Raw genomic sequence first — 26,743 nt, 5'->3', positions numbered from 1 at the left:
CAGTATATCTTTAAGTAAATGCTGGCAGCATGTGCTGGTTAGTTTCTATTGTAACTTCAGTTCCAGATATTTATAATTTTCAAGAACTAATTTAATTTTATGTATATATTTTTCTTTTTCCAACTGGTCTTTGAAGGTTTAAGAAGAGGGATATAGAACCTATGAACAGAATTCCTCTAGCAGTTCCATGTTAAGGGAGGGGATTAAGAATCTGGCTGTTCTTTTATATGCATAGGTTTTTTTCTTTAATTGTATTTTTTTTCTTAACAGAGATGAAGTTTGGGGATAAATGGTTTCTCACTGAGGAGCCAACCTTTCCCCCTTTAGGTTCTGGGAAAACCGAAAATGATTAAAAAATATATGGCTCTGAACATTTGCTGTGGCAGCTAAGGCTCCAGTACTTCATGGAGTTCAGGGTAGGCAAATTTCTGCTGTGCAAGGATCCCTTCTAACATCTGTGTGCTGTATTGCATAGGTGAATAGGACCCACATGGAGCTTCTTGCAGGATCCATGCTGTGTCTTCAGCAGACCTTAAAGACAACTTAAAATTGATAGTATGAGGTGGCTTGTCCCTTTCTGTTTGATTGTCATGCTAATTGTTAGCAGCAATGTGGGAGACCCTTTTAACTAGGATATGAGATAATTTTCCCTCAACTTACTTCCTGCGTGGAAGCACTATGATGGAGCACTTCATTTAATTATCCTGCTGCAAAGAGATGTCAAGCTTTGACATGATATTGTTCCTGGGACAACTTGCTTGAAAAATCTTGTAAGCATTGATTGAAACTCATGAGCACATGTTCCACAAAGTGGTATCTATCCCTCTTCTGAAGCTGTGTGATCTCAGTGGTCTGAGGAAAAAACAATAAATTTTTTCTCTTTTTAAAGCCTGAAGAAAGAAGAGGAGGGGAGTGGGAAATATCAGCATATAAAAAACCCCTTAGTTTGTCATCTTCCAGCTGACAAAACCATGCAGTGTAATTTGCAGAGCCTTTCGAATGGTATGGGTGGTCCAGCATCCTTACCAGTGGAACACAAATAACAAAGATTTGTGCTGTTGCCACCTTCAGGGCATGAGCCAAGCCCTTTTTGAGTGTTTTCCTATTTGATGAATGAGCCTATTTAGTTCCTTTGTGAACAGAGCTTTCCTGACCAGTCTTTCACACAAGAGATGAAGGGGATCTGTTCTGAGCAGAGTTCCCTGTGCTCCATGAACGTGTGTTTGCTCTAGTCTTAGAGGTTTCTCCTGTGTAAAGGAGTTCAGGCAGTCCAGCAAAAACCCTTAAAATAGAAAAACTGAGTCCTGGAAGAACTGCTGTTTTAGCCAGACTAACTGACCCACTGCCTTTCTGCCCATTGTGTTTATGCATGTACATATATGCTCTAATCTTCTAAAAGATTAGAAAAAGTATATAGTTCTATGTATTACACAGTTTTCTGTATAATTTTACATATATTTGTATAGTTTTTCTCTTTACCTTTGCCCTGTCTCCCCTGGCTATTCCGTTAACATGCCATAATTTTGCAACTAGCCATATGCTTTGTTGCAACTTTAACTGTTGCATCTCTTGGCTTATTTTTACCTTACACTTCAGATAGATTGGTCGGTTGGTTGGTTTGGTTGGTTGTTTTTTTTTTTTTTTTTTTTGTATTTAACACACACCATTTCAGTGTCTCATCAACAGAGCCCTCTCTGGGGGTAGGATTTGGGTTTAAATTACTTCAGATGCAAATATGATTAGACTCAGTGTACGATCAAATCTCTCTGAGGATCATGTACCTTACTCCAGTGTGATCATCAATGTATCATTCATCTGAAAGAACAGAAAGGATCTCTTCTGGAGTGTCAAGTAAAGTCTTGTTTGTCTGCTGCTGCAGTTTTGCTCATGACAAGTTACTGTCACTTGTAGAGTTAGGATACTACTTTGGGCCTAAGTAGACTGCTAACAATTTCTTTCTAATGACTGGTTGAATGCTTGTGGAAAAATGAGTATATACAGTTTGTGCTCAGTGGCCTCTGAAGGCATAGTGTATCAAGAGAATTCATCATTTTTATAGGAGTATAAAAAGTATTTTATTTTAATATCCCTGGAAAAAGTATACAAATATATACAAATGTAAGCCTTAAATATAGTGGAACCCTTAGAGGTGCAGGCATCTGCCCTTGCTGATCTCACTGCAGCAGTGTGTCTGAAATGTGTTATTGTAGGAACAAACCATTTTGCCACAGCCCTGTTGTAGGGGAATAATGCAGAATTGTATTGCCCAAGGAAACTGTTGCAAAGTATGATTGAGTTTCCTCTGTGCAGGCAGCTGGACAGGTGTGTGTGTTGTGGGGGAAGGACAGAGACACAGATATGTGAATGATATGGATGGTCCTGGGGAAGAAGCAGCTAATATTTTTATTTGAGTGTATGGTTTGAGTTTGTTGATGCTATAGGGACACTCTGATGACAGAACTGTGAAAAATTCCCTATTTTCACATTTCCACAATTTGCCCGTTAGTTACCAGTAGCCTGTAATCATGGAAGCCAAATTTGTATGCCATCATACCTCACTCTCCACTCACTGGCTTGCTTTTATTAAAAACCAGATAGCATGCTTTCTGTAACCTAATAGAAACCCCATTATTTTTATTAGAGGCTTTAATGATTAAATTTTCTCCAGATATTTTTCTAAGTATTCTCATTTACTTTAATGTAATATATGTGTATTGTTACCTCTTTGATGGTAGTTCACTCTGTTTTCTATGTCTGTATTTTTTAGGACCCTTGAAACCAGAAATTACCATAACTTACATTGCTGTTTCAGCTATATTCTTTAACAGCGGACTCTCCTTAAAAACTGAGGTACTGTAATTTCTCATTGCTTCATTCTTGTTTTGCTCTAAAAAGATTTGTGTTGCTTTTGATCAGGTTTGAATGTAGTTGGAATATTTAATTATTGTGCTGTTGTTGATGATGCTGGGAAAATGGCTAACAAGAGACATTTATGGACCCCTCTTTGATTTCAGAAAATTCTTCACAAAGCAATGACCATGATGAGAAGGAAAGTGTGAATAAATTTCACCCATCCATAGAGAGGGAGGGTTAGTTGACTTTAGGCTTTGACTAAATGAAAGTGTTGAGAACAATTTTGAGACCGGGTCTACGCCCTGGATATGTCCCAAACCCAAATTGTAGTGAGACCCAGGAGAACACCAGCACCTGCCTTCTGCCACTCCTGCTGCTCTGTGGCTTCCCACTGTTCAGGTGAGATACAGGCCAGAAAACTGGGATAGAAACCAGCATAGGGTTGAAGTTTGTAGTGAGCTAGGTAGAGAGGGGCTATGTGAAGTCTCCATGCCTCTGTAGGACAGAAACAGAAGGTTTGAGCTCTTAATGCCTCTCTCCTTCATCTCTCCTGCTGATGTGATCTCTAAATAACACTAGGCTAGTCAATTGACAGGATTGATAACAGGCAAAAAGACCTGTTTGCTTTAAGTTACCATGTTGGGTAGGCACAGGGCAGCAGCTAGTATCAACACAAAAGGGTTCCTCTGCAGATGCAAGGTCAATAGAGGTACAAAGTCTTGGCAATCTTTTCCTATAGAATTTAGTTGTAGACACTTGGACTTGAAGTGCCTATGCGCAGCTGCACATTGCGAACAGTGAGACTTGTTTCAAATTTTGTCACGTTTTTTCAAAGAGAAACAATTAGGGAGTAAGAAGAGATGAAGGGGAGAACTTGGTGATGTGTAGAGGAGGCATGGAGGAAAGAAATGGTGGCTACCTGCCAAGAAGAGATGGAGCAGCCAGAGTCTGAAGTGAAACACTGCATGTCTCTCCTAGTCTAGTTTCTTGATTCCTTTTATGCTGTTGGCTGTCCTAACAGGTGATGTCATTCGTATGTTGTGTGATACTGATGCCTAAAGGAATCACCATGATACTGTCCAATAATCTTCTAGGCAAACTGGGAACAGCTGGAACTGTACAAATTGTATGCATTCCACAACAACAACAAAAAGTATTTATACCTGTATCATGGTTGTAGAGATAAAGTTTCTAAAGGAGGTGGTGTTTGAATTCGCAGCAGCCTTCTGCCTGTGTCTGCTGGCAGTTTTGGCCTCTGGTTCTGCTGGGACACAGTGTAAGTGAAGTGAGTAGCTTTAGTCAATTCTGTAGTAGCTATTTGGAGCCTTGTGGCCCTGTGGGGAAGCAGGAAGAGCCATGTTATCTATTTGTCTGGGACAGTAATTAATCCTAGTGGAAACAGGCTGCAGAGAGGGACTTTCTTCTACAGAGAAGAGAAACCTGAAACACAAAGCCTGAGTAGTACTAATGGAGTGGAGTTTTCTGCTTTCAGTGTTAGGAATCTTTGCATGTAGAGAAAAAAAGTCAGACTTCTTTCACTTAGTTGTATCCTTGAAGCTTTGTATTTGTAAAGCAGCTGTGAGTGTGAAATCAGTAGCCTTATCAATGCCAGTGTCCATCTGACTTTTTCCAATTAAAATGATATGACTTACAAGTTCTTGGGCAATGTGTCATGTCTTACTTTGAATTTTCATAACTTTTTTCACCTGTGGTTCTAAAAGCAATATATTGATGCAAACACAGATTTACAGGAGCTGATATTTATGTCTAGGTAGCTGACCTCAGGTTCTTTTGGAACCATTAATTAGGACTGATGCTGTACATCCAGCTTTATGTTCCATCAAGAAGCTTAGCCTTTCCTGAATTTCTGCCATGGAGGCAAAAGATAAAAAGGAAGAAAAACATTTCAGTCATTGTACCTTGCGCTATTACTTTCTAAAATGTATGTTGAAAACTATACTTAGATGTGTTTGGAGGCCTGGCAATTATTTCATAAATATATTTTGAGGCATGTTTTAATTGTTTAAGGCACAACCTGAAGTTGTTATTATATATAATTTTAATATTGGATTGCAAAGGAAATAGCTTCTGCTTTTGTCTTTATTAGTTCTTGACCCGTGTGTTGGCTGTTTACCTTGGTTAATATGTTAGATTGAAACTAGTGTTTGGTATGCTTTATGAAATAATAAAAAATTACATGTTAACAGAGGCCTTCTGATAAATATGACAAAACTAGAAATAGCTGATGCTCTTTTAAGGCTGTGCTTTAGGTTTTATCTCCTGTGAAAGCTCATGCTCAAAAAAATTTGCTAACATGCATTCAGAAAGCATTTTACAAAATAATTGGCACTGTTCAGGGAGAGTCTGCCTGTGCATGGGCTTGTGACATTTTCAAATCTAGAGGTGACTGAGGTCCTCTTATACTTGTAGAAAGTGTCTGAGTCCAGAAATGACAAGAACATTTGATTTCACTTTAATATAATCCTCTTTCAGTTTTCAATGACTGGATAGCTTGCTTTTTTAGAGTAAATACCTCCTGTAGGGCCCCAGAAATTGAATCACATACTAGAGTTATCCATTTCCATGAGGAATTTGGCAAGACACTGAAAACACTGTTTGCTCTGTGTGGGTGTTTTCCCAGAGGAGTCCAGCTATGACCATCTAAGCATGGCCGGATGGCAACACGCCTCATGCTGACCAGTGAGAAGCTAGGATGAGCTCTCTAAAGGGTTTGGAATACTGGGAAGGACAAGGTAACCTGTCCTACCTGGCATGCAGAAACGAAGTCATAACTAGAAGCTTCCAGTAACTTTTCTGAGACTTCTGCTTTTGAGGTCTGCAGTGACAGATGCCTTTGTAAATAACTTAGGAGGGTGAAGGCTGTTTGCCTTGGTATTTGTTAAATGATGACACTGTCTTAGGAATAACTATTCTAACAGGCAATCACTGGAGACGTTCTAAAGACTGCTAATTTGTTATCTGCAAAGACCTTTTCCACGAAGACGACATTCCTTCTTGTACTAGCCTTCCTTGCTCCCTGGAACCTCTAACCAGTCTTGTCCAAGTTTTCGTCTTGGATTTTGCTTTTGAAAGTATGGGAGCTTTCTTCAAATCATATATTTTTAAGGCCTTTTCCAGTTGTAAAAAATATTTAATCAGAAGTGCACTTCTGTATGTGTGATGGTGCTTTGACTGGGGGTGTCTGCATAGATTAGGCCACTAAGACATCTTGGGCAGGACATGACTTGGCAGGGAAGAAGGAGGCATTAGCAGCTTTGCTGAAAGAAGTCACTTGCTTTTTTTCTCAGTGCCATTATTCACTTTTAATACATGCACTTTTATATATAGTTATTTCCAGGTATCTTGCCTTCCGGCACAGGATGTGTTTCTACTACTAGGTGTTTAATTTTTGCTTTCTTTTTGAGATAAGATGAAATAATACTACAGTTAAGCTATTCATAATGCCTTAGGTATTGTAACCAGTTATGTGTGAAGACCTATTTTTTTTCCATGTTGAGTGATACTAGCTTGCTCAAGAATTTTCTTTCTTGAAAAATAATTGTTTCATTCACGTGTTTGAAACATGCATTCATTGTTAACCAAGTGCTGAATGTAGTGATATTTTCTTGATGAAACCTGATCAAGATGTAAGTTTCAACTCTCTGTTTTGTGTAACTTGAAGAATACAAATGAAAGAACTTGTGGTTTTTTTGTGGAAGGTTTTTAACCCTAACCCAAATTTGGGAGATAGTTTTATTATCTATTTATTTAGTTATAAACTAACAAGGACACAGTGCTGAATTGCTAGTACTTCCAGATATATAATTACATCTGTGTGCATTTGGATGGTTGAAAATGCAATATTTGATTGTTTCATAAATGTTCTTCTTTCTTGAAGCTGAAAGAGGGTGGCACTTGAAGATTGGCTGCTGCATTACTACACATGGAAATATACTTTTTTTATAATCCTTTTTTTTAAATGCCTTTGGGGTGTCAGCTGGAGAGCCCTAACAAATTAGGTTTTGAATAAAAGTGCCATCAGTTCTTTTCCTATTGCATTGTTTACTTGAAAAGAGAGCAAGTTATTTTGAGAGAGTGGAAAAGGATTTTTTCTTCCCTTATGAGCTTTGAAATGAGCTGAAATGTACAAAGCTTTTTCCCTTGTACTCAAAACTGTGTAAAAGATCCTTGGAGTGCCCAAAAGACAAAAGTGGAGACATGGAGCTAACTGAAGATTTTATTGCTAAGAATACTCAATCACCACACAGGAGTGCACTTACACTGTTTAAAATTAAAATTTTCCTTGTTTTCTCAGTCTCCAGTGGTGTTTTGCATTTTATTTCTGTGAATTTTATGGCTTAGCTATTGTTAGCTTGTTATGCTCTTGTTATTCTTTCTTTGCTATTCATCATCCACCTATTTTTTCTATATATTTCCTATTTGTTCGTACAATAAATAATAAAAATTTGCTACAAATTACTTTGCTTTTTGTATTTGTTAGTCTTTCCTTAAAAGAAAACCCACCACAAATTATGACTGTAATGTATAAATGAGAATCACAGTTTGTGGCTGTCTTTAGACTAGACATGATTTTGAAATCATGTGGACACTACAAATTTCCCTTCCTCTTGATATCAGCAGTAAATAAACAGGCCATCAGCATAGTGGGTGGTGAGGCACTGGAATGGGTTACCCAGGGAGGCTGTGAATGCTCCATTCCTGGCAGTGTTCAAGGTCAGGCTGGAGGAAGCCTTGGGTGGGATGGTTTAGTGTGAGGTGTCCCCGCCCATGGCAGGGGGGTTGGAACTAGGTGATCTTTAGGTCCTTTCCAACCCTAACTATTCTATGATTCTAACGCAGGTTTTGAAGCAGTGGTGAAGTGCTAAGGCTGCCTGCTGGAAAGCTACTGTTATGAGAGCTATACTGTTACTTAAATGGTGGACAATTCTTTTGGAAAAATGCCCAGGAGCTGCCAGAGCTTTTATGTTGTCTGGATGTACTTCATTATTAAAGAAGGGATCAGATGATCCCTAAAGGTGTCTTTTTGACATGCACTCTCTTTGTATTATAAAGATGATCCTAGTTTTAAAAGCACAAACGTGATCCTACTTCGGCTGTTATGACTGCAACTTCCTCTCTTCTTTTTCTCTTGCAGGAGCTGACAAGTGCTTTGATGCATGTGAAACTACACCTTTTTGTCCAGATTTTTACACTTGTGTTCTTCCCAACAGCAATATGGCTCTTTCTTCAGCTATTATCAATCACACCTATAAATGAATGGCTTTTAAAAGGGTATGTTTAAGCATAATGGAGTGAAATATATTTGTATCTGTCTTCTTATAGGACTGCTTATCCTGCAGTGGGTGCTTTAAGACTTGTATTCTGAATGGATTTTGCTGGTTGATTTTGTGCTTCAGCACTTTGCTGTCGGAAACATGGTACACACACAAGATTATCCTTTCAGGAACTGGTCTCATTTTTGGAAGTCTGGTCAGTTAGTTTCATCTATGGGGAGCTTTCATCAAATTAGCTTTCTCTTCCATAAAGCACAGTTCAAGTGCTGTGCTGGGTCTTATTTTCCATATGGAGGAAGGAAGAGGAGTGCTGAAGGAAAAAAAAGTGAATTGGTGCATAAATACTATGTATGTCACTTACTGGTGTTCAATTCTGTTTTTAGTCTTTATTGAGCATCTTTTGCATGTGTCCAGGTTGGGATTCAGTATCTGCTCCTAGCTAAATTATGGGGAAAGGGTGGGAAAGAGAGAATGAAGTTTCTGTAGGAGGAGAACTTTGAGGGGAGCAGAAGCTGTTACCATGAAAATAATGTGGTTTTAATCTTTGGTGTACTCTGCCAATGCATGCTTCCAAAGCTGCATTGATGGTGCAGTAGTGATAGATGCTATGAAAAAGAAAAAGCTTTTTTTCACAATCAGAGGTCAATACGTGGCACCATGCAGTTACACTGGAATGTTTGAATGCAAAAATCAGTTGTTTTAGAAAGCTACTTAAAGAATCTCCATTGTTTCTTACTGCTTGGTGAAACACAGCTTGGGGAGACTTCCCTGGCTTAGAAGTTCAGTGATAAAGCTGTTTATGTTCTACAAAGCCTAAACTTAAAAAGGACGTTTTGTTCTGCCTTTAAGAGGCTTCTCCAGGTGTTCCACCACATGTGGAGTGATCCAAATGATACTGGGAAGGTGAAACTGAGATCATAGAATAATTTAAATGTTAGCACTGTTTTGCTTAACATTATGTCAAGGAGGTAGCAAGGTTGCTATACAATGTCCTTTTGCTTTTAGCTATATATAGTAAAGGTTGTTCATTAAAGTTAAATTGTTGCGAAGTTTTTCCTGAGCTAGAGCAAAGGCATGATTTTCCACAGTGAGCCAAAATTCCCTCCTAATCCATGAGATCTGTTTCTGAAGTGCAAAGTGCAAGAGAGTGTTTTGGTGGTTTTTTTGTTCCTTGCAGCACTTCTTATCCCTTCTTTCCTATGACTCTTACAACACTTTGGTTCTTACTATTTAAGGGATAATCTGTGACATGGATGACTATATTTGAATGTGTTTACAAGCACACCTGTAAAACTGCATTTAAAACTACATGTGTATGTATCTTTTTAAAAAATAACCACTTGTATGTGTATCTTCTTAAACGCGGAGCCTAAACCAGCCTCGTTTTTCATGAAAGTGTGTCTGTATTTTACCAGTGAGCTAGTATACTTCCAAATGTTTCGATTTTGCAGGCACTTGTTCCTTGAGTACTGTTTCTGTTTTGGCTGTGTTTTACCTTCCAGTGCAGTAATTGCTGTATTGAGATTTCATTTAAAGAATGGTCAGGTTGAGGAGTTAAATGAAGGTGGGGCTTTTCTGTTGTGTGTGAGGTTTTTAAGTACCTTTTTGATAAATACTGCTGTTCAAGACATGCTCAGAGCAGCAGCCATTTTGTGGCTCTGAAGACATCCATTGCAAAGGGAGCCTTGTGGGAGCTGTACCTTCAGTGCTATGCAGGTGCAGAAAATGTTAAGTTCTGTCTTCATTCTTGGATAACACATTTTAAGGCAAGTACTTATATGTCTCTATATTGGTGCCTGAGAGTGAGGAACGGATGCGAGGAACAGTCTGTGCTTTGGCCGCTCTTGCTAACCAGAAGTTCATCCTAATGCCCCACAGCTGTAGCCTTTATTCCCTAGAAACACTGAAGTACCTTGATGAAAAACAGGGAGACAAGACCGACTTTGGCAAAGTCACTTTCTGTGCACGCAGGTTTAGCACAAATTGCAGTAAGAGTTAGTTGATAGTCCTCACAAAGGCCTGGAAAAAAAGGCATATGCTCCCAAGGGTGTCCAGCCTAAGCATCTTCTAAGTTAATTTTTTGTTAGCCAACTGTATCCTGGGCTGCATCAAAAGGAGCGTGACCAGCAGGTCGAAGGAGGTGATCCTGCCCCTCTACTCTGCTCTTGTGAGACCTCACCTGGAGTATTGTGTGCAGTTCTGGTGTCCTCAACATAAAAAGGACATGGAGCTGTTGGAACAAGTCCAGAGAAGGGCCACAAGGATGATCAGGGGACTGGAGCACCTCCCGTATGAAGACAGGCTGAGGAAGTTGGGGCTGTTCAGCCTGGAGAAGAGAAGGCTGCGTGGGGACCTCATAGCAGCCTTTCAGTACCTGAAGGGGGCCTATAGGGATGCTGGGGAGGGACTCTTCGTCAGGGACTATAGTGACAGGACAAGGGGTAATGGGTTAAAACTTAAACAGGAGAAGTTTATATTGGATATAAGGAGGAAATTCTTTCCTGTTAGGGTGGTGAGGCACTGGAATGGGTTGCCCAGGGGGGTTGTGAGTGCTCCATCCCTGGCAGTGTTCAAGGCCAGGTTGGATGAAGCCTTGTGTGGGATGGTTTAGTGTGAGGTGTCCCTGCCCATGACAGGGGGGTTGGAACTAGATGATCTTGGTCCTTTCCAACCCTAACTATTCTATGATTCTATGATTATATAACTAGGTTTTGCATTGACAAAAGGTGCATGAAGCAGGTTATTAATGTTTGCACAGATTCCCCTCTTCTGCCACTCTTAGCATATAGCATTTACAGCACAGGTGGTAAGGCACAAGATACAAAGATCTGGTATATGACGTGGGTTTGGTAATTCCATACCTAAAATGCTGTACTGTGGACCCTACTACTCAGGTGTCTGTAATGTTAAGGCAGAACAGGTATTATTTATTGCTCTTCAGCAAGTGTTTGGACCCCTGATGTTCATGCTTATACCATGCCTGAAATATCACTGAAATATTTGTTTGGTTATCTGTAGTAATCTGTTGGCCATTTGCGAAATTTGTTTCTATACTGGTAGAATTGTATGTGGTTGATACAAAGCAAGAAAAAAGTTCACAGGTGCATGTTCTGATACGCTTGATTAAAAGAATTTCCATTTAGTGTGTACCAAGTTTTTTGTAGATTAATGTTTTCATATGAAGAATGCTGAAAACTGCAGTTTGATAGCGATTTTAAGTTTGGTTTTTTGTTTTTAATTCCAGATGTATTATTTTAAAGTTGTGAGGGTTCACAGAGATTGTATTATTAAATCTTTCCCTTATAGTATGGAAAATCTCTGCCAGCTGAGAGGAATGCCCTTGCACACATTTCGTACCTCTCTGGATAACTTTGAACTTAATCCACCCCTTATTAGTTCAGGTGAGAAGTTCTAGGAGCTGCCTGCCAAGAGACCACATAGAGTCACAGCCGATGTAGGGGATGGACATCAGACTCGCCATGTGTTTATCTACTGTGTATTTTCATATATATATATAAACTTTTTCACACCATTTCTTTTTCCTGTATTCCTTTTCAAGATAACCTTATCCTGCTAAGTGCTGACAACTCTCTGCTTCCATAGCTTATTCACTATAAGCTAAAGGTACTATGTAATTCCAAGGTGGTGCTTGGCATGTTGTGATTAGATTTATATATTGCTTGCATCAGTTGCCTCTTTCCTTTTCCACAGTGTCTGTAGCTGACAAACTGAATACCGTCATTGTCATTTACCTGTTTCTTCTTTTCAAGCTTTTTGTATATTTGCAGCGTATCAATTGCACAGTAATATGCTCCCCATTGTTCCAACCTGGTTAATTCTATGATTTAGCACTTCGGTTTGCTACAGCTTTGTGACACTGCATTTCTTGGGGATGGACTAACACAGTTACAAGTGCAAAGGAGTTCACCACTAGTAATTGATTGTCCTGAACTAGAATATTGTCTTAAACTCCAGTACTTGAAAACACAGATTCCATGCTTTTGGGGTTTTGTAGACTGTTTTATTCCATGCCTTACTGTTCCTTCTAAGTCAAAACACTTTTTACTCACAAATTCTATATTACTCAGCCCTAAATTTAATTGTAATGTACTGTAGTATGTTCTTGTTTCTAAGTACGTTTGATACATCTAATTCTTTATAATAGCCAGTTTTAGCAGACTGTCTTTGAAGACAAAGGAAAACTCACCGTTTTGTCTTACTTTGCAACAGCGTTTACTATATACATCAATAGTTTTGCTGCACAAACAATGGAAAAAATGGCAGATAATAATAGTTTGTATTTTAGGCTTCTAAAATGCAGAAGAAAGCTTTCGATGTTTTGATTAATCGAAGTCAAGTGATTTTACTAGGGAGTGAAAACATGCATAAAAAATAAACATTTGATGGCCTTTTAATGCTCAGGAAATAAAAAGCTTAACTGCATTATTTTTTTGCCTTTTCAAGAAAATAGGAACTTACATCCTTATTATTTTTTTTCTTTTTCCCAAGTAGTTGCAGGTATCTCAAAACACACTACAAACTTTACTACATCAGGACACTTGATGCAGTTATCTTTGTGACAGATATATCAATATCTTTGGGAATGGTAGATACAGTACTGCAGACAGGGGAAATGGAGTCACAGACAAGTTACGTGTTTGTGTTTTTAGATGGTGACATGACTCTTGACTGTGGTGGTTGGTAAGAGGTGGCAGAGAAATCTTGCCAGCTGGTGCAGGGCTGTAACTGTAACACAAACTGGGTTGCACAGGTGATAATTTTTTTCTACTTGGCTACTTCATATTTTAAGGCTTGAGGTTGCATAGTGTTTGCATCATGTGAGGAATGTAACAACTCTTTTTGTTGTTTTCAGCTTGCAGACAGTAGGCTGCATGCCTCCTCCTGTGTCTTCAGCAGTAATTTTAACCAAAGCTGTTGGTGGAAATGAGGTGAGTTTTCATTTTGCTTTTGAATGTTTTTTTGGTTTTTTTCTTTTTTTAACAGAAGTTCAAACAAATATTTGTTTATGATGAGCTTGTGGCAAAACACTGACTGCAGTGTGATACTATTGTGCTTTGTAAAAATTCTGTAATTAAGCTTGGGTATTGTGCTGCTGTAAAAGGAAAATAGTGGTATGTTGTCTGCTGGCATTGGTCAAACTGAAAGAAACTCAGTTTCCTGATGTGATAGAAAACATTCTGATAGAAATTGGTGGTAGGAGATTTCTGTTTGTTGCTGCACTGTAATTCCTAATCCTGTAATGTTTGTGTGCTGTGTACTGGTTACCTTGTAGACCAGCAGCTTTGTGGTGAAGATCTGCCTTTGCAGTGATTGCTTGAATGATGTTTAGTATTAAGAGATCCTAATCAATGAGGTTGTTTCCTTTACACCTGTTTTCTCAGAACTGCTGAAGGTGGATGAGACCCGGTAGGTGAGGAAGGGAGAGAATAACACTAAAAGAGATTGTTTTTAGAGGTAGGTCTGCTTAGATGCTGTTCTGGAGGGTTAGAGCCAAATCTGAATTCAGCCATATTGCTCCTGTGTGAGGTTGGGTGAGACACTGCAATTACATTTTTTAAATATGGCCATTAGTTGGGTACTTCTCATTTTATGAGTTCAGACTCTTGGGACCGATTAATGTCAGCTTTGAAAACACATGATAGCACCGAAATAGATTGAAGTTGTACTTTGTACTGACAAAGTGCTGTTTAATTGCTCTATCCTCTGAAGAGAGACCCAAAGCATCTCAACTCAAGCATCTCTAATTATGGGCAATCCTGATGCACATTGCTCTCTCCTGGTTTGCTACCTGAAAACAAGAGTCATAAAATTATCTGATGGAGGTGCTGTGGAGTATTTAGTATAAAGAAACAATTCAGGTGCATAATAGTAATCAACAGAAAAATGAGATGTTTTCTAGTTACGATTTTAGATGTAGGTGCTGTAAATTATGCAGAGATACTCTACAGTGACCAGTGAGGATGAAATGGAGTACTGAATGAGTGCTCATTCAGTGTTAGCATTGTCTGTCCTATCCTTAGAACAAGGAAAAGATCATCTGGAAAAAAAAAATATAGTGTGATTGGTTAGTTGAAGGCAATATCATACAGCATTTGTGTGCAGGAGGGAGAGAAGTACTTTGGTTTCTTGACCATTCGAGTTCACTTTTTGTTTTTTATGGTAGTTTTCTTCTGGAGTGGTGAGGGTGTGTGTATTTTATATCAGATGAAAACCAGAAACTTTCTATCATGTGAGGCTTGTGTAAGTGATTGCATAAAACACTGACAAAGTAAGCTTGAACCTCTGATTCTTCTGTACCAAACTGGTGTTGGAGTAATGTGAAAATGCATACCTTGTTAGTGATTTTTAAAGATAGTTGCTGTGAGCAGAGACAGAGTGAATTGAGAATTGGGTCTTGAGAATTGAGAGTCCTCAGTCCTCCAGGAAGATATGCAAGAGAAACACCCTTTAAACATGCTCAGTATGTGAAAAATTTATTGCCAAACTTGGGCAAGCTTCCAGTGCAAACATACTTTTGGAATTTGGTGCTTCTCTGTCATTCAGACTATTGTTAATTTTTCTTCTGAAGTATAGCAAATCATATCCCTCATGCTAGGGAAGAAGACCCTCTCACATCTGTCCTAATCGAATTTCACCTAGCCATTACTGATATATTTTTTCTTTCCTACATGAGCAGGACAAGTCACTTTTTCCCATTTTTATTTAAATCCATTCTGATCTACAAAGACTTTAAACCTGGGAGTCAACTGGAAATACAAGTGATTGTACTGTGAGAGCATTTGTTCATAATAATGTCTCTTAAATGGTATTTGCCTCATCAAGCATGTATTCCTTACCTAGAGAAATTGATTTGTCTCAGGGCATATCTATGCTGCATAATGCACTATGAAGATAAATGAGCTTGCTCAGAAGCAATATAGTGAGGAAGCTCCACATGAACTAATTAGTCTGAGAAGTGTCCTGCTGCTCTAGAGTACAGGCATGCCCTCAGTAAGTGCTCTGAAGACCTCTTTGGATTTCTTGAAACACAGCACATGAGAGCTGTGGTAGTTGGCTGTGTTATGATGGTATAGAGGGTCTTCGGTTTTCTTTATCTATGTAGAAGTGACTGTTAAATGTCAGGTTGGACCTAGGTTATTTTCAAAGAAGTGCCAGGCGCTATGGCATGGTAGAAATAGTATTCACCTGGGCTGAGGAAACAAGGATTCTATTTTTAGCTCTGTCATTAGCCTGTTGGGTAAAACAGTGGGATATTTTGTCTCTGGGGTTAGCAGTAATGGATCAGGGCAACTTTGTGAAGTGTTTAAAGATCACTGCTGAAGAACCTTATGTAAGAGCTATATTTTATTGTTCTGGGACAGGGTGGTGAAGTATTTGGTCAAATACTTAGAGAGTCTACATTACTAGAAGCTCTTTGGATGGGAGATTTTTGCTGCATATCAGTTGGAAAATTTGTTTGTGAGATAACAAAAGGAGGACCTTTTTTTAATCTTACAAGTATCTGTAGATGTTAACTGATACGTGCGTGAAGGCACAGAATAAAATGCTCTGCTTTTGTTGGCTAACGAAGGTATGGTCATCAAAGCTGATACTAAGAATTCTGATTAAACTGTGTTCGTCATTTTAAAAGTTGATGTTCTGGAGTTGTAAGTGCAAACCCAGGTAAGATAAAAATATTTATTATTGAACTGTCAGTGTTTAATAGCAACTGTAGAATTTACCAGTGTTTGTTTTCCTGATGGTTCAAATGTGTGGTATATGAAAAAAGTGTATCTAAGTTTTTAAGTCCTCTTGATCTGTAAGAGCACAACAGCTGAACAGTTACTCAAGAGTTGAAATGTATAATTGTCCAGAGCAAAAATCTGTCTTCCTTCTTCCTATACATTGTTTGATCACCACCCCTGTGATCTGTATCACTTTCAAATTTGGAATCTTAGCATCTGTTAGGTATGCCTTCCAAAAGCTACCACGTTAGCCATTGGTACTACTTTACAGTATGCCTGGTGGATGAGGCAGGTGGGGGCTGGTTTTGAAGTTTGGGACATTGCAGGGGAAATAAATCTTTATCAAAATCCCTTCAACAGTAGCCTTCCATTAATAAGGGAAGGCAATCGAGGCAGGTAGTGGCTTTTTCTTGCTGTATCCACTGCATTATGTTGGGGAGAAGCATTATACTTGGAAGCCAAAAGGCTTCCAAGTCTTTTGGTGTTTGAGGAGGAAAACTTACATCTTCACTTATCTCTGATGATTGGTGGCTTGTTGTAGGGGACTGGAAAGAGCCTCCTTCACACATCATAGGAGTTATGGGAGGGGGGCAATCTCTGCAGCTTTATAAGAAAGACATGAAGAACCAGCCAAAGAAATAATCGCACTGAAAACCAGTAGCAGATTTTTATGGGTGAATTGGTTTTGGGTTTTAGTGTTTTGGTTTTTTTTCCCACAATCCATGTAGGAGAATAGTGTTGGTGTTAGCAGAATGGAAGAACAAAAGATACTTGCTGCAAGGAGAATAATGGATTGACTAGCTCACTGCCAGTACTGCTTTTTACATGAGACTTAAGACAGACTTTTCAAATCTCATTTCCTTACATATTGCCATTAATGGTAATATGGTAGCAGCAGAGGTGTTTAGCTGTTCAAGACTGTATTTCTGTACTGCCTCAGTATAACTTGTGTACCAGTAGTGATAGAGGTACCATGTTTCAAAATTGCCTGATAAACAGCACTGTAAAATACTTACTTGTGGTTGTTTGAAGGAGGTACAGTAAAAATTAAAATTCCTTGCCAAAGGAGCTAGTAGCTAGTGTTATTCTGTCCAGAGGGGTTTTGGCAAATGAGTGATATAAGCAGCGGGGAGAAAAACCTCTCTGTGCTCTCTGAAAATCTTGGACAGGAAGATGATTTATGGATATTCAGTCTTTTCTTCTAGTGGAAGTAGCTGTTCTTGGTGAGATGAGCAGAAATACAATGCAGGTCCTGAAGAGCTGGCAAATGAAGTTGCTAAGCCACTGTCCATCATATTTGAAAAATCATGGCAGTCAGGTGAAGTTCCCGATGACTGGAAAAAGGGAAATATAACCCCCATTTTCAAGAAGGGGAAAATGGATGACCCAGGGAATTACAGACCAGTCAGTCTCACCTCTGTGCCTGGCAAAATCTTGAAGCAGATTCTCCTGGAAGGCATGCTAAAGCACATGAAAAACAACAAGGTGCTTGGTGACAGCCAGCATGGCTTCACTAAGGGGAAATCCTGCCTGACCCATTTGGTGGCCTTCTATGATGGGGCTACAGAACTGATGGACAAGGGTAAAGCAGTTGATGTCATCTACCTGGACTTGTGCAAAGCGTTTGACACTGTCCCACACGACATCCTTCTCTCTAAATTGGAGAGATATCAATTTGATGGATGGACCACTTGGTGGATAAAGAACTGGCTGGATGGCAGCACACAAAGAGATGTGGTCAATGGCTCGATGTCCGGCTGGAGACCGGGTAACGAGTGGTGTCCCTCAGGGATCGGTGTTGGGACCGGTCTTCTTCAACATCTTCATCGCTGACATGGACAGTGGGATTGAGTGTGCCCTCAGCAAGTTTGCCGATGACACCAAGCTGTGTGGTCCGGTTGATATGCTGGAGGGAAGGGATGCCATCCAGAGGGACCTTGACATGCTTTTAAGGTGGGCTGATGCCAACCTTATGAAGTTTAACCATGACAAGTGCAAGGTCCTACACCTGGGTTGGAGCAATCCCAGGCACAGCTACAGATTGGGCAAAGAAGAGATTCAGAGCAGCCCTGCAGAGAAGGACTTGGGGGTGCTGGTCGATGAGAAAATGAACATGAGTCGGCAGTGTGCGCTCGCAGCCCAGAAAGCCAACCGTATCCTGGGCTGCATCAAGAGGAGCATGACCAGCAGGTCGAAGGAGGTGATCCTGCCCCTCTACTCTGCTCTTGTGAGACCTCACCTGGAGTATTGTGTGCAGTTCTGGTGTCCTCAACATAAAAAGGACATGGAGCTGTTGGAACAAGTCCAGAGGAGGGCCACGAGGATGATCAGGGGACTGGAGCACCTCCCGCATGAAGGCAGGCTGAGGAAGTTGGGGCTGCTCAGCCTGGAGAAGAGAAGGCTGCGTGGAGACCTCATAGCAGCCTTTCAGTACCTGAAGGGGGCCTATAGGGATGCTGGGGAGAGGGACTCTTTGTCAGGGACTGTAGTGACAGGACAAGGGGTAATGGGTTAAAACTTAAACAGGAGAAGTTTATATTGGATATGAGGAGGAAATTCTTTCCTGTTAGGGTGGTGAGGCACTGGAATGGGTTGCCCAGGGAGGTTGTGAGTGCTCCATCCCTGGTAGTGTTCAAGGCCAGGCTGGATGAAGCCTTGTGTGGGATGGTTTAGTGTGAGGTGTCCCTGCCCATGGCAGGGGGGTTGGAACTAGATGATCTTGAAGTTCTTTCCAACCCTAACTATTCTATGATTCTATGAATCTAACTTGTTTAGTAGGGCTACAAATTCACACCTATTGACTCTGTGACCCATTCTTCAACTCCTCTCCATGGTCTGTGTATGATCTGTTGCTTTGTTTTCTCACCTGTCTTTCTGCTGTTTCTTTCTGTTTCTCCCTCTTCATCCCAATTTTCCATCATTGTTCTTGTGATCACTTCCTGTATGATGTTACTTTCATTAACCCTGCAAACAACTTTCTAAAATAGCCTATTCCTAGCTTTTGTCACAAATACATTTAGTTCATTAACAAGTCCAGTTTCAAGTAGTGAATTTAATTAGAAGCATATGATCCCTATGTGAACAAAAAAAATGTTCATATGTAGACTGGCAAAAAATAAGGAGGAATTGCTATGAGAAATCAGAATCTAATTTGGCGATCCTTTGTCAATTAATCAGTTGTTTCTGTCACCAGTAGCATTTACAAAGTTTCTTGATTCGTGAAGATGACAGTCCATGTAGTTAAAAAAACTTGGAATCAAAACCAGGAGGACTCACTTCTGTTCTTTGCTCCTGTTCAGTGTGAATGGTCAGGATTTTAATGACCTTGCAATGTCTGAGAGCACGGAAGGTTTTTATGCCTTTATTTTTTTTTCTCAAAAAGTCTCATAGTTTTTCATTGAAATTATAAAACAGATTTCTTTAATCTGCGTCTAGCCATGCATTTCTGCAAGAGAGAGATAAATAAATATGTCAGCATTTCAAGGTGCTCTAAAGACAAACCGATTAAAAGCTCAGAGATCTCAGACAGAAATGCTGTAGAGATGCCAGATATTACTACAAAGTATTCAGACAGCAAATGTCATATTCTCCTTAAGAATCAAAGTAATGAAGAGAAGAGGTTGAAAATTAGATCTGTAAGTCTATTATCAGTTTGGGAGCAAACACAATTTGCGATGACTTTTATGGCAGCTTAATGACGTATTTTTGAAAATGTAACATAACAGGCAAGAGCTGTGATGGAATTGTACAGATAAATCGTGGCAGACAGTTCATTTTATTGAAGAATACTTTGGCTATTTTGCTATCATGCACAACAAAACCATCGAGGGTGGCTTTTTGTTCAGTTAAGCTGTAGCTTGTACAAAACCGCTTAATCAATGTGCTGTTTTATTTTTTTGCAACTTTTATGTGGATCTGGTATGCCTTTTGTATAACAGGGTGTTGCTTGTGCAAGAAAAGATAATAGAAAATAGACTATAATGAAGAAAGCTAGGGGAGTATTTACAAAATAAGATAGAAAGGAATTCTAGTATTGATTTTTAGATTTGCTTTATGAAGCAGATGTAGAACATAAAACTGATTTTGTAAGGTCCACAGGGAGATTAGTAACATTTTGCCAACAATTTATATGCAATAGTTTTAACTAATATTTTAAAATAAAGAATCTGTGAGTGTTTACTGAGAAATGAGTACTGGGAAATTCCTCTGTTTGTGAGCAGTGGAGTTTTTTTTAAGTAAAAACAAAAATGTGAACCCTAACACTACTGTAAAGTCACAGGAAAGATATTGATTTCTCTAAAAATACCTAAAGTTCTTTGATCTGTGTATACACGTACATTAACCTTTGAAAACAAAGCAAAATAAAATGAATAAAAAGAAGTACAAGCTCTAATGGTTTGTGATGCGTACGCTGATGCACCGGTGTACCGGGGGTATTTACCTTTGGAAGGTAACGTGAACATTATGAAACAAAATCATGTAAGATTTTCAAGAAAGCTGTTTGTGTCATGATGCTTAGTTATCTTCTGTAAAATTGTTCTTCTCTAAATATGTCAGAATTTACAGTGATGTTCTGTAAAATTTGATTTCTAAATTGCACTCGAAATATTAATATTTTTAGGTTTTGTTTATGAAAAGGTAACTTCATTCTATTGTTTTTGAATTTGGTACTGTAAAAAGAAAAAGCCTATCATGAAAATGTGGTGGGTTTTCTTCTTTTTTTGGTTTGTTTTGTTTTCCAAGTAATAAACTTTGTCTGCCCACACAGATCAAATAGTTCTAAATGAAAATGTGACTAATTCTACCATTAGATATACACAGAAGCCTCTGTGAAATGTATGTGGGTGTCAGAGGACAAATTTAGGGAAGATGTCTGTACTTCACATGTACGAATATAAACTCTGTAAGCGTAAGCCTTGTATGGACATAGGGGCTGTTGTGCTATTAAATTCACTCTATTCTAGTATTACAGTCTAATTTTTTATGTATCCTAAGAGTTTACTTTTCTTTTATCATTACTGTGCTTTGAGCAGATGGTTTTTATTGAACTACTTATTGATACTTAGGGTTTTTTCCTTCCCTGAGTGGTGAGTGCATTTTATGTCCATCAATGCATAGGAGTAGCCCAAATTATTACTTACAATATGAATTTCACAACTACAATGTGTCCCAGTCATGCAGCTCCATTAGATATCTCTAGAGTTCATCATCTTCTCAAGTCTTTTATAACCCAAAGCAACTGTGATTTCTTCTGTTGTTTTTTTTTTTTTCCCCTCTATCACTGTTCTTCTTTATCACTAGTGTTTCTAGTAGAGATCCACTACCTGAACAGTTCAGAATGCACAGGATTTTCACAAGCAGTCAGCTCTGTTCTTCATTGAGTGGAAGCAAGTTCAGGCTAACAGTGAGGCTTCTGAAATCCTGATTTTTCAAGCACTTTACCTCCAAACTCCTTACTTAGTTTGTATGAGGTTTCAAATTCTCCCAGCACCTTTGAAAAGCAGCTGATTTATGAACCTAAGTTGTCAGTGGTTGAGTTGGACTTGCAATAAAATATTTTTTTCCCTGGCTGCCAGTGCCTCTACATGGCTTATAAGGTGTCCAGTGGAAAAAGACCCTTTTGCATTCTTGGGATTAGGGAAATGCAAAAAATATATTAAATCTCTGAACTGCACAACTTTATGTACTCTAAGATGTATGGCACAGAATTTGCAGCCTTGTGCATGTTCGTCGTTCCCAATTCTGGGATTCTTGTAGCAGCTCTGCCATAATTTAGAAAGTTATAAAATTGCCTGTTTAAATTATGCTAAGCTGCTTGGGCTGTGGCCAGAAACTACCTGGAATCATCATAGCCTTATATTTTTACAGGTGTGTTTGCCCAGCTGTCCTAGATCCGACTTTGTAACCAGAATGTTTTCAGAGGCTTTACTGTTGCTGTTCTACAGTGCTTGGCTGGGGAGATCAGTTTTTTGTCTGCTATGGGATATTCAGTGACCCTGAAAGCTGTTTGTGGCATAAAGAAGTCAGGGCAGAAGACATCTTGCTCTCATGCTTGACAAAAATGGCCTTTTAAAGCAAGGTGGTTTTGTATTTGTCTTGGTCTACAGGTTAATTCAATGTAAAGTTGCAGTGTGCAAGAGCAGGAAGTACTGTACAAAATACATTGCCTATGCAAAGCAAGCATTTGTAACTGAACAAATCGGTAATACTTCTGTTAAAATATTTGCAGAGTGGAGGATCTACTGCCCCTCTAAAATTCAGCTTCTGTACTCTCTGCTGCTTGATCTTTATGGCTTTTTGAAAGAAAGATTGCAGCTATTTTACTAGTGGAGGAAGTGTTACCCACTCTCCCTATCTCAGCCATTTATTGGAGAGCAGTGAAGATTCGAAATACTATTTTGAAGGTAACAGTTTCAAAAAGTTATAAGTGGTTTGTTTGCAGTGGAGTGTTTTATGCAGTCTTAGTTCCAGTGAATGCCTGGGCAATGCCAGCATTCACTGTGTTATGGTCATTTTCTAATGGCTTTCTTTTAGTAGAGCAGCGCAGTTTGCTGGCACTGAAACCTAGCAACATGCAATGTTCTGGTTCTGCTGTCCCTCACCTGGCTTTCAAAGCAAAAATATTAATTTCAATAGTAAGTGAAGTGTTTAATTGTTGCATGTTACAATTTGTAAGTCACCGATAGAGCAGAACAGAAACTATTCAGCTTTGTCTGTTGTTTGTAAGTGGTTTATTTTTTTGCCATGAACAAGAAAGGTGGTTCCTTCTGTACATGTGTTCAGCTGTTTCTGTGGACCTGAACCTTCTTGCACAAAGGGATACTACTGCAAATGGTTGAGCATGGCTGTTGGTGGCCCCAGCGTTGTGACTGGGCATGAAAACATGTATTTATAAAACCAGCAAAAGCTAATATGCAACAGTATTGATTGTAAAAGAAAAAAAATTTTTCAGTATTTTTTTTCTATGAAGAACATTCATAATGGTAATGTGCAAAGCATTCTTAAAACTTTGAACCCTGAAAAAATACCATTTACTGGTATTGACTGTAGATAAATCCAAATTAAATGTGTCTATTGAGAAGACAGAGTGCCCTTTAGGAATATCTTTAGTGGATTTAGTCAAGGAATAGCATTACTGTTCTTGAAATGTTCAAGTTCTAAACCCTGGCTTATAGAGAGATCATGCTACGTTGTTTCTCCTTTCTTAAATTTGCCTTTTGTGTGTTAAAATCCAAGCTTCAGACAATTTATATTTCGTTTCTATCCAAGCACATTTTTATCTGGTGTGAATATATTTGCTTAGTGGCTAATATTAATATATGGAAAGAAAGCAATAAGGCTTGCAAATTCAATATTTCTATAATATGTTTTCTTTAGATCTCCTTTTGGGTGTGCAGTGTTAAGTCCTGATTTGTGGAAATCATATCTGTAAAACGTGAAGCAGGATTTTCTGTTAGAATAATGATTATCTTGAAATTTCATTATTTTTCAAGGACATTAGATTGATTTTATTATCCTTTTTTCGTCATTATGATTATGAAAGAAGATTGTGAAGGTTTTGACTTCTAAATTGTCAAATGATTATATTCAGTACATACTAAGAAAAAGTGTCTTGCATTCAATGAGGAAAGCCTTATCTGAGTGAAGAGACAGAAGAAATTTCTAAATTCCTTTATAAAAAAATAAACAAGCCTAAGTTTATTTAAAATACTTTTGTAGAACTCATATGGGGAGATGGGATATTTCAGAATTGTTTGCAGTTTATATTTTTCTGTTAAACTTTTTGTTCATTTGTTAGAGCATTTGGCAAAAAATGTGCAGAGCAGTAGAGCAGCAGATTTTCTCTGATTTCAAAGCATTATTTAGGCTTCAGTTTCTGGAAAATATTGGCCTATCACAGAGTCTGAAAACAGCAGGTTGCTGGTAGACTCTTTCTGGATGTGTTGAAGAAAAGCCACATGTGTCCTGGGAACCCTTTTTCAGAGGTGCAGTCCCTACAGCTGGGTGCTTTCCCGCTCAGTGAGGATATTTGCAGGTGTTCCCTTCTGCATATGGCTTTTTCTGTCTGCAGTCCGCTACTACTGCTGCCACTTCTAAACTAACAAGGATAGAGGGGAAACAGTAGTACTCAGAGTAGCTGTAGCAGAGGCTTAAACTCTTGTACTCACATGGGAAGTCTCTATGGGAAGGTGGTAGAGTTTGGGAAATTTTAAGGGGCAGGAGACTGGGAAAGTGGCATTAAGATGTTCACTTTACCATAGGTGCCCTGAAAGCACAATAGCCCCCGATTATTCATCTGTGTGATGGGGCAAAAGTTTTACCATTAAATACCATCTCTACCAATCCACTGAGTACCTCATCATATACATCCCCACTGCAAGCTGTGTTTCCAGACTGTTTGCTTCTGTGACATATCAGGTCCCCTCACCACCCTCAGCCTGACCTCTCAAGGTCCGTGCTGTCTGCCTCTGAATCCTGCCCTGCCTCAGGCTCTTGTATGCATCCCCAGGGAGTTAGCACCAACAGCCTCGCCGCTAAGTGAGACAGTGCGAAGCAGTGACAAAGTGGGAACTGGTAGGCGACACAGTTGCGCTTAGCAGTATGTTATCTTTCATTGGTGTGCACTTAACATTGTGAGGCAGTAGCTATGTACTTTTTGACTAGGGCTGCAAGTCAGTGCTTTAATTTAAGGTAAATGTTCCTGGAGCAGTTATCCCCAAGATTCAGGGGAACAAAAAACTTCCCTTATACTGAGGTGGAAATAGGAGTTCAGACTTCATCTATTTAAACAATAAAGGAATGTTTAGTAAGAAATACATGAGCAAACGAAGCTAATACACTGCTGATCAGCTAAGAAGTCAGCAGCCATAGAACAGCAGTTAGTCTAATGCAGTAATTCTGGTAATGATGTGACACATAAACTGAAAAGAATATTACTGTGTTTGAACTGCATTATATTTGAGCTGGTAAGTTCAGAGCAAATTAGTTTGCCAATTTACATATATGTACTGCTTCCATGAAATTTTGAACCTTCCTGTTCTAGCAGGTATTGTGGATTATTAGAGCAAGACTCCCAAAACACTGTATTTCTAGTGTGTGACTTTGTTTAGCTAGACCTTTTTGTTATTATATTTTGTAATGATCTGTATTATTTTTGTTTGTTGATATTATTGCAAAATGTCTGTAATGTATATGGGGATGTATACTTTGATGCATACTGTGTGAGTGTTTCAGCTCTGACTGCATATCCAAAACCTCTTAAAAGGAAATCTCAATGAGCCCCATGGGGCAAAGTAAATTATTACATGTGGTGAACTCTTAAGTCACAGACCAAGGTCATGGCAGTGAGAGTGTATTTCAAAAAGGTTTTATCTGCGCTTGGAAAGCAAATGAAATCTCTCATCATTAACTTTAGAATTATAGTTATAAGAGGATTTTCACTAGAGGTGAAAGATCAAGTTCATGGCGGACATAATGGAGTCTGAAAAGTTATTTCTCAGACATAATAGTGGGGCATGAAACATTCACTGAGGTTTTTACATTATCGATGGGGAGTTTACAGCCTTTCATCTGGATACTGAAGTTCAGAATCATTGTAATTGCTGTCTATTATGGCTTTATTTCCACCTTTTTTAGGTTAAAATAAACTTTTTTTGGTAATTATTACAACTTTTAGAAAAATTCCTATCTTCTCAGCTCTGTCAGTCTGTCATAGCATACAGGCAATACTTTCCTTGGTTAATAATGATACTCCTATAGAAATGTAGTTTATTAAACCTGAATGATCTTCAGTCCCTAATGAATTAATCAAAGCACATCTTCATGCAGTGGTATGGTGTCTCTGTCCTCATTTGTCGATATTTCTTTTAAACCAGAAAGATGTTGAAGGGAAACAAGAGTGGATAAGCGTAAATAGAACTAAGGTTTTTAGTGACCCAGACTATTATCCTGCCAGTGGAAATGGATATTCATGTGTCTGTTTATTCAACATACTTTTACATTTTGCTTGATTTTGCATGTGTGCATACATGCATTGCAGTGGTCTCAATGAGCAATAGAGATCTGCTTGATAGTAGAGTCTGAACTCTGTGCCTGAATCTTGGGAATGGTTTTGCTAATATCCCTGCCAATAACAGCACTTGCTTGTTCGCAGAGTTTACAGTGCTCAGTCTGTTTGCTTACAGAAGTGTTGAAATTTGCCAGTGATGTGCTGCATTTAAAAGTAGAGTATTAAACAACCATTGGCAAAAATTAATCCCTTCATACTTGTGCCTTCACTGTCATGAAGGTTATTACGTTTATGGAAAAGTTCCAGTTGTGGTTTTATTTGGAGGAGTCTGTTTAGTCCTGTTTTCCTATCACTTCTAGGTAAGATTTAAGGTTTTGATGTTTTGTTTTCTTAAATCCTTCCGCCTACTATAAGAAGAGGTATTTGTTAAAAGGTTCATTTGTTGTCTGAGTTACAACTACAAATAACAAGTACAGACATATTTTTGTCAAGTGCTATTTTGATTACTTTGAAAATATACACCCCCCCCCCCCCCCCCCAGTTCTACAGTAGGAAGGTTTTAAAACTGGAACTAGAGAAAGTCAGCTCTAAGTAGAATGAAACCTGACAGCCATTATTAAAGTACTTCATTTCAAAATATGTGTGTTTTTTAGGGAAACTTTTCCTGTATTCCATATATGTGATTTCTTAAAAGTCCTATGATTTTTAACCTATGATAGGTTTCCTGTAATTCAAGAAATGACAACATTAAAGTTGGACATGGAATTTCAGTTCTGATCTATGGATGTATTTTATGCTTCTGTTTTAAAATGGCATGTGATCATGCAATTTAGAAAATATAT

The 26,743-nt window shown here is 38.7% G+C and overlaps 1 protein-coding gene across 12 annotated transcripts in view; it reads left to right on the top strand.

Moving 5' to 3' along the window:
- Positions 1 to 26,743, top strand: part of SLC10A7 (solute carrier family 10 member 7) — a 142,894-nt gene that overhangs the window by 1,605 nt on the left and 114,546 nt on the right. For 6 of the 12 annotated variants that reach the window (XR_010614542.1, XM_065688243.1, XM_065688204.1 and 3 more), the window contains exons 2-4: positions 2,768 to 2,850; positions 8,009 to 8,145; positions 13,021 to 13,096. Coding sequence is in view for 8 of the 12 variants with exons in the window: in XM_065688204.1 (XP_065544276.1) it covers positions 2,768 to 2,850; positions 8,009 to 8,145; positions 13,021 to 13,096 (296 nt within the window). In the remaining 4 variants the exon portion in view is untranslated. Of the gene's footprint in view, positions 1 to 270; positions 417 to 2,767; positions 2,851 to 8,008; positions 8,146 to 13,020; positions 13,097 to 26,743 lie in introns of all 12 variants that reach the window. The other 6 variants (XR_010614546.1, XR_010614544.1, XR_010614551.1 and 3 more) reach the window with 2 other exon arrangements.

This window comes from Lathamus discolor, chromosome 1, assembly GCF_037157495.1.
Source record: "Lathamus discolor isolate bLatDis1 chromosome 1, bLatDis1.hap1, whole genome shotgun sequence".
NCBI classification, from domain to species: domain Eukaryota; kingdom Metazoa; phylum Chordata; class Aves; order Psittaciformes; family Psittacidae; genus Lathamus; species Lathamus discolor.
The sequence above is the reverse complement of the archived record's forward strand: the minus strand, read 5'-3'. Positions and strand labels throughout refer to the sequence as shown.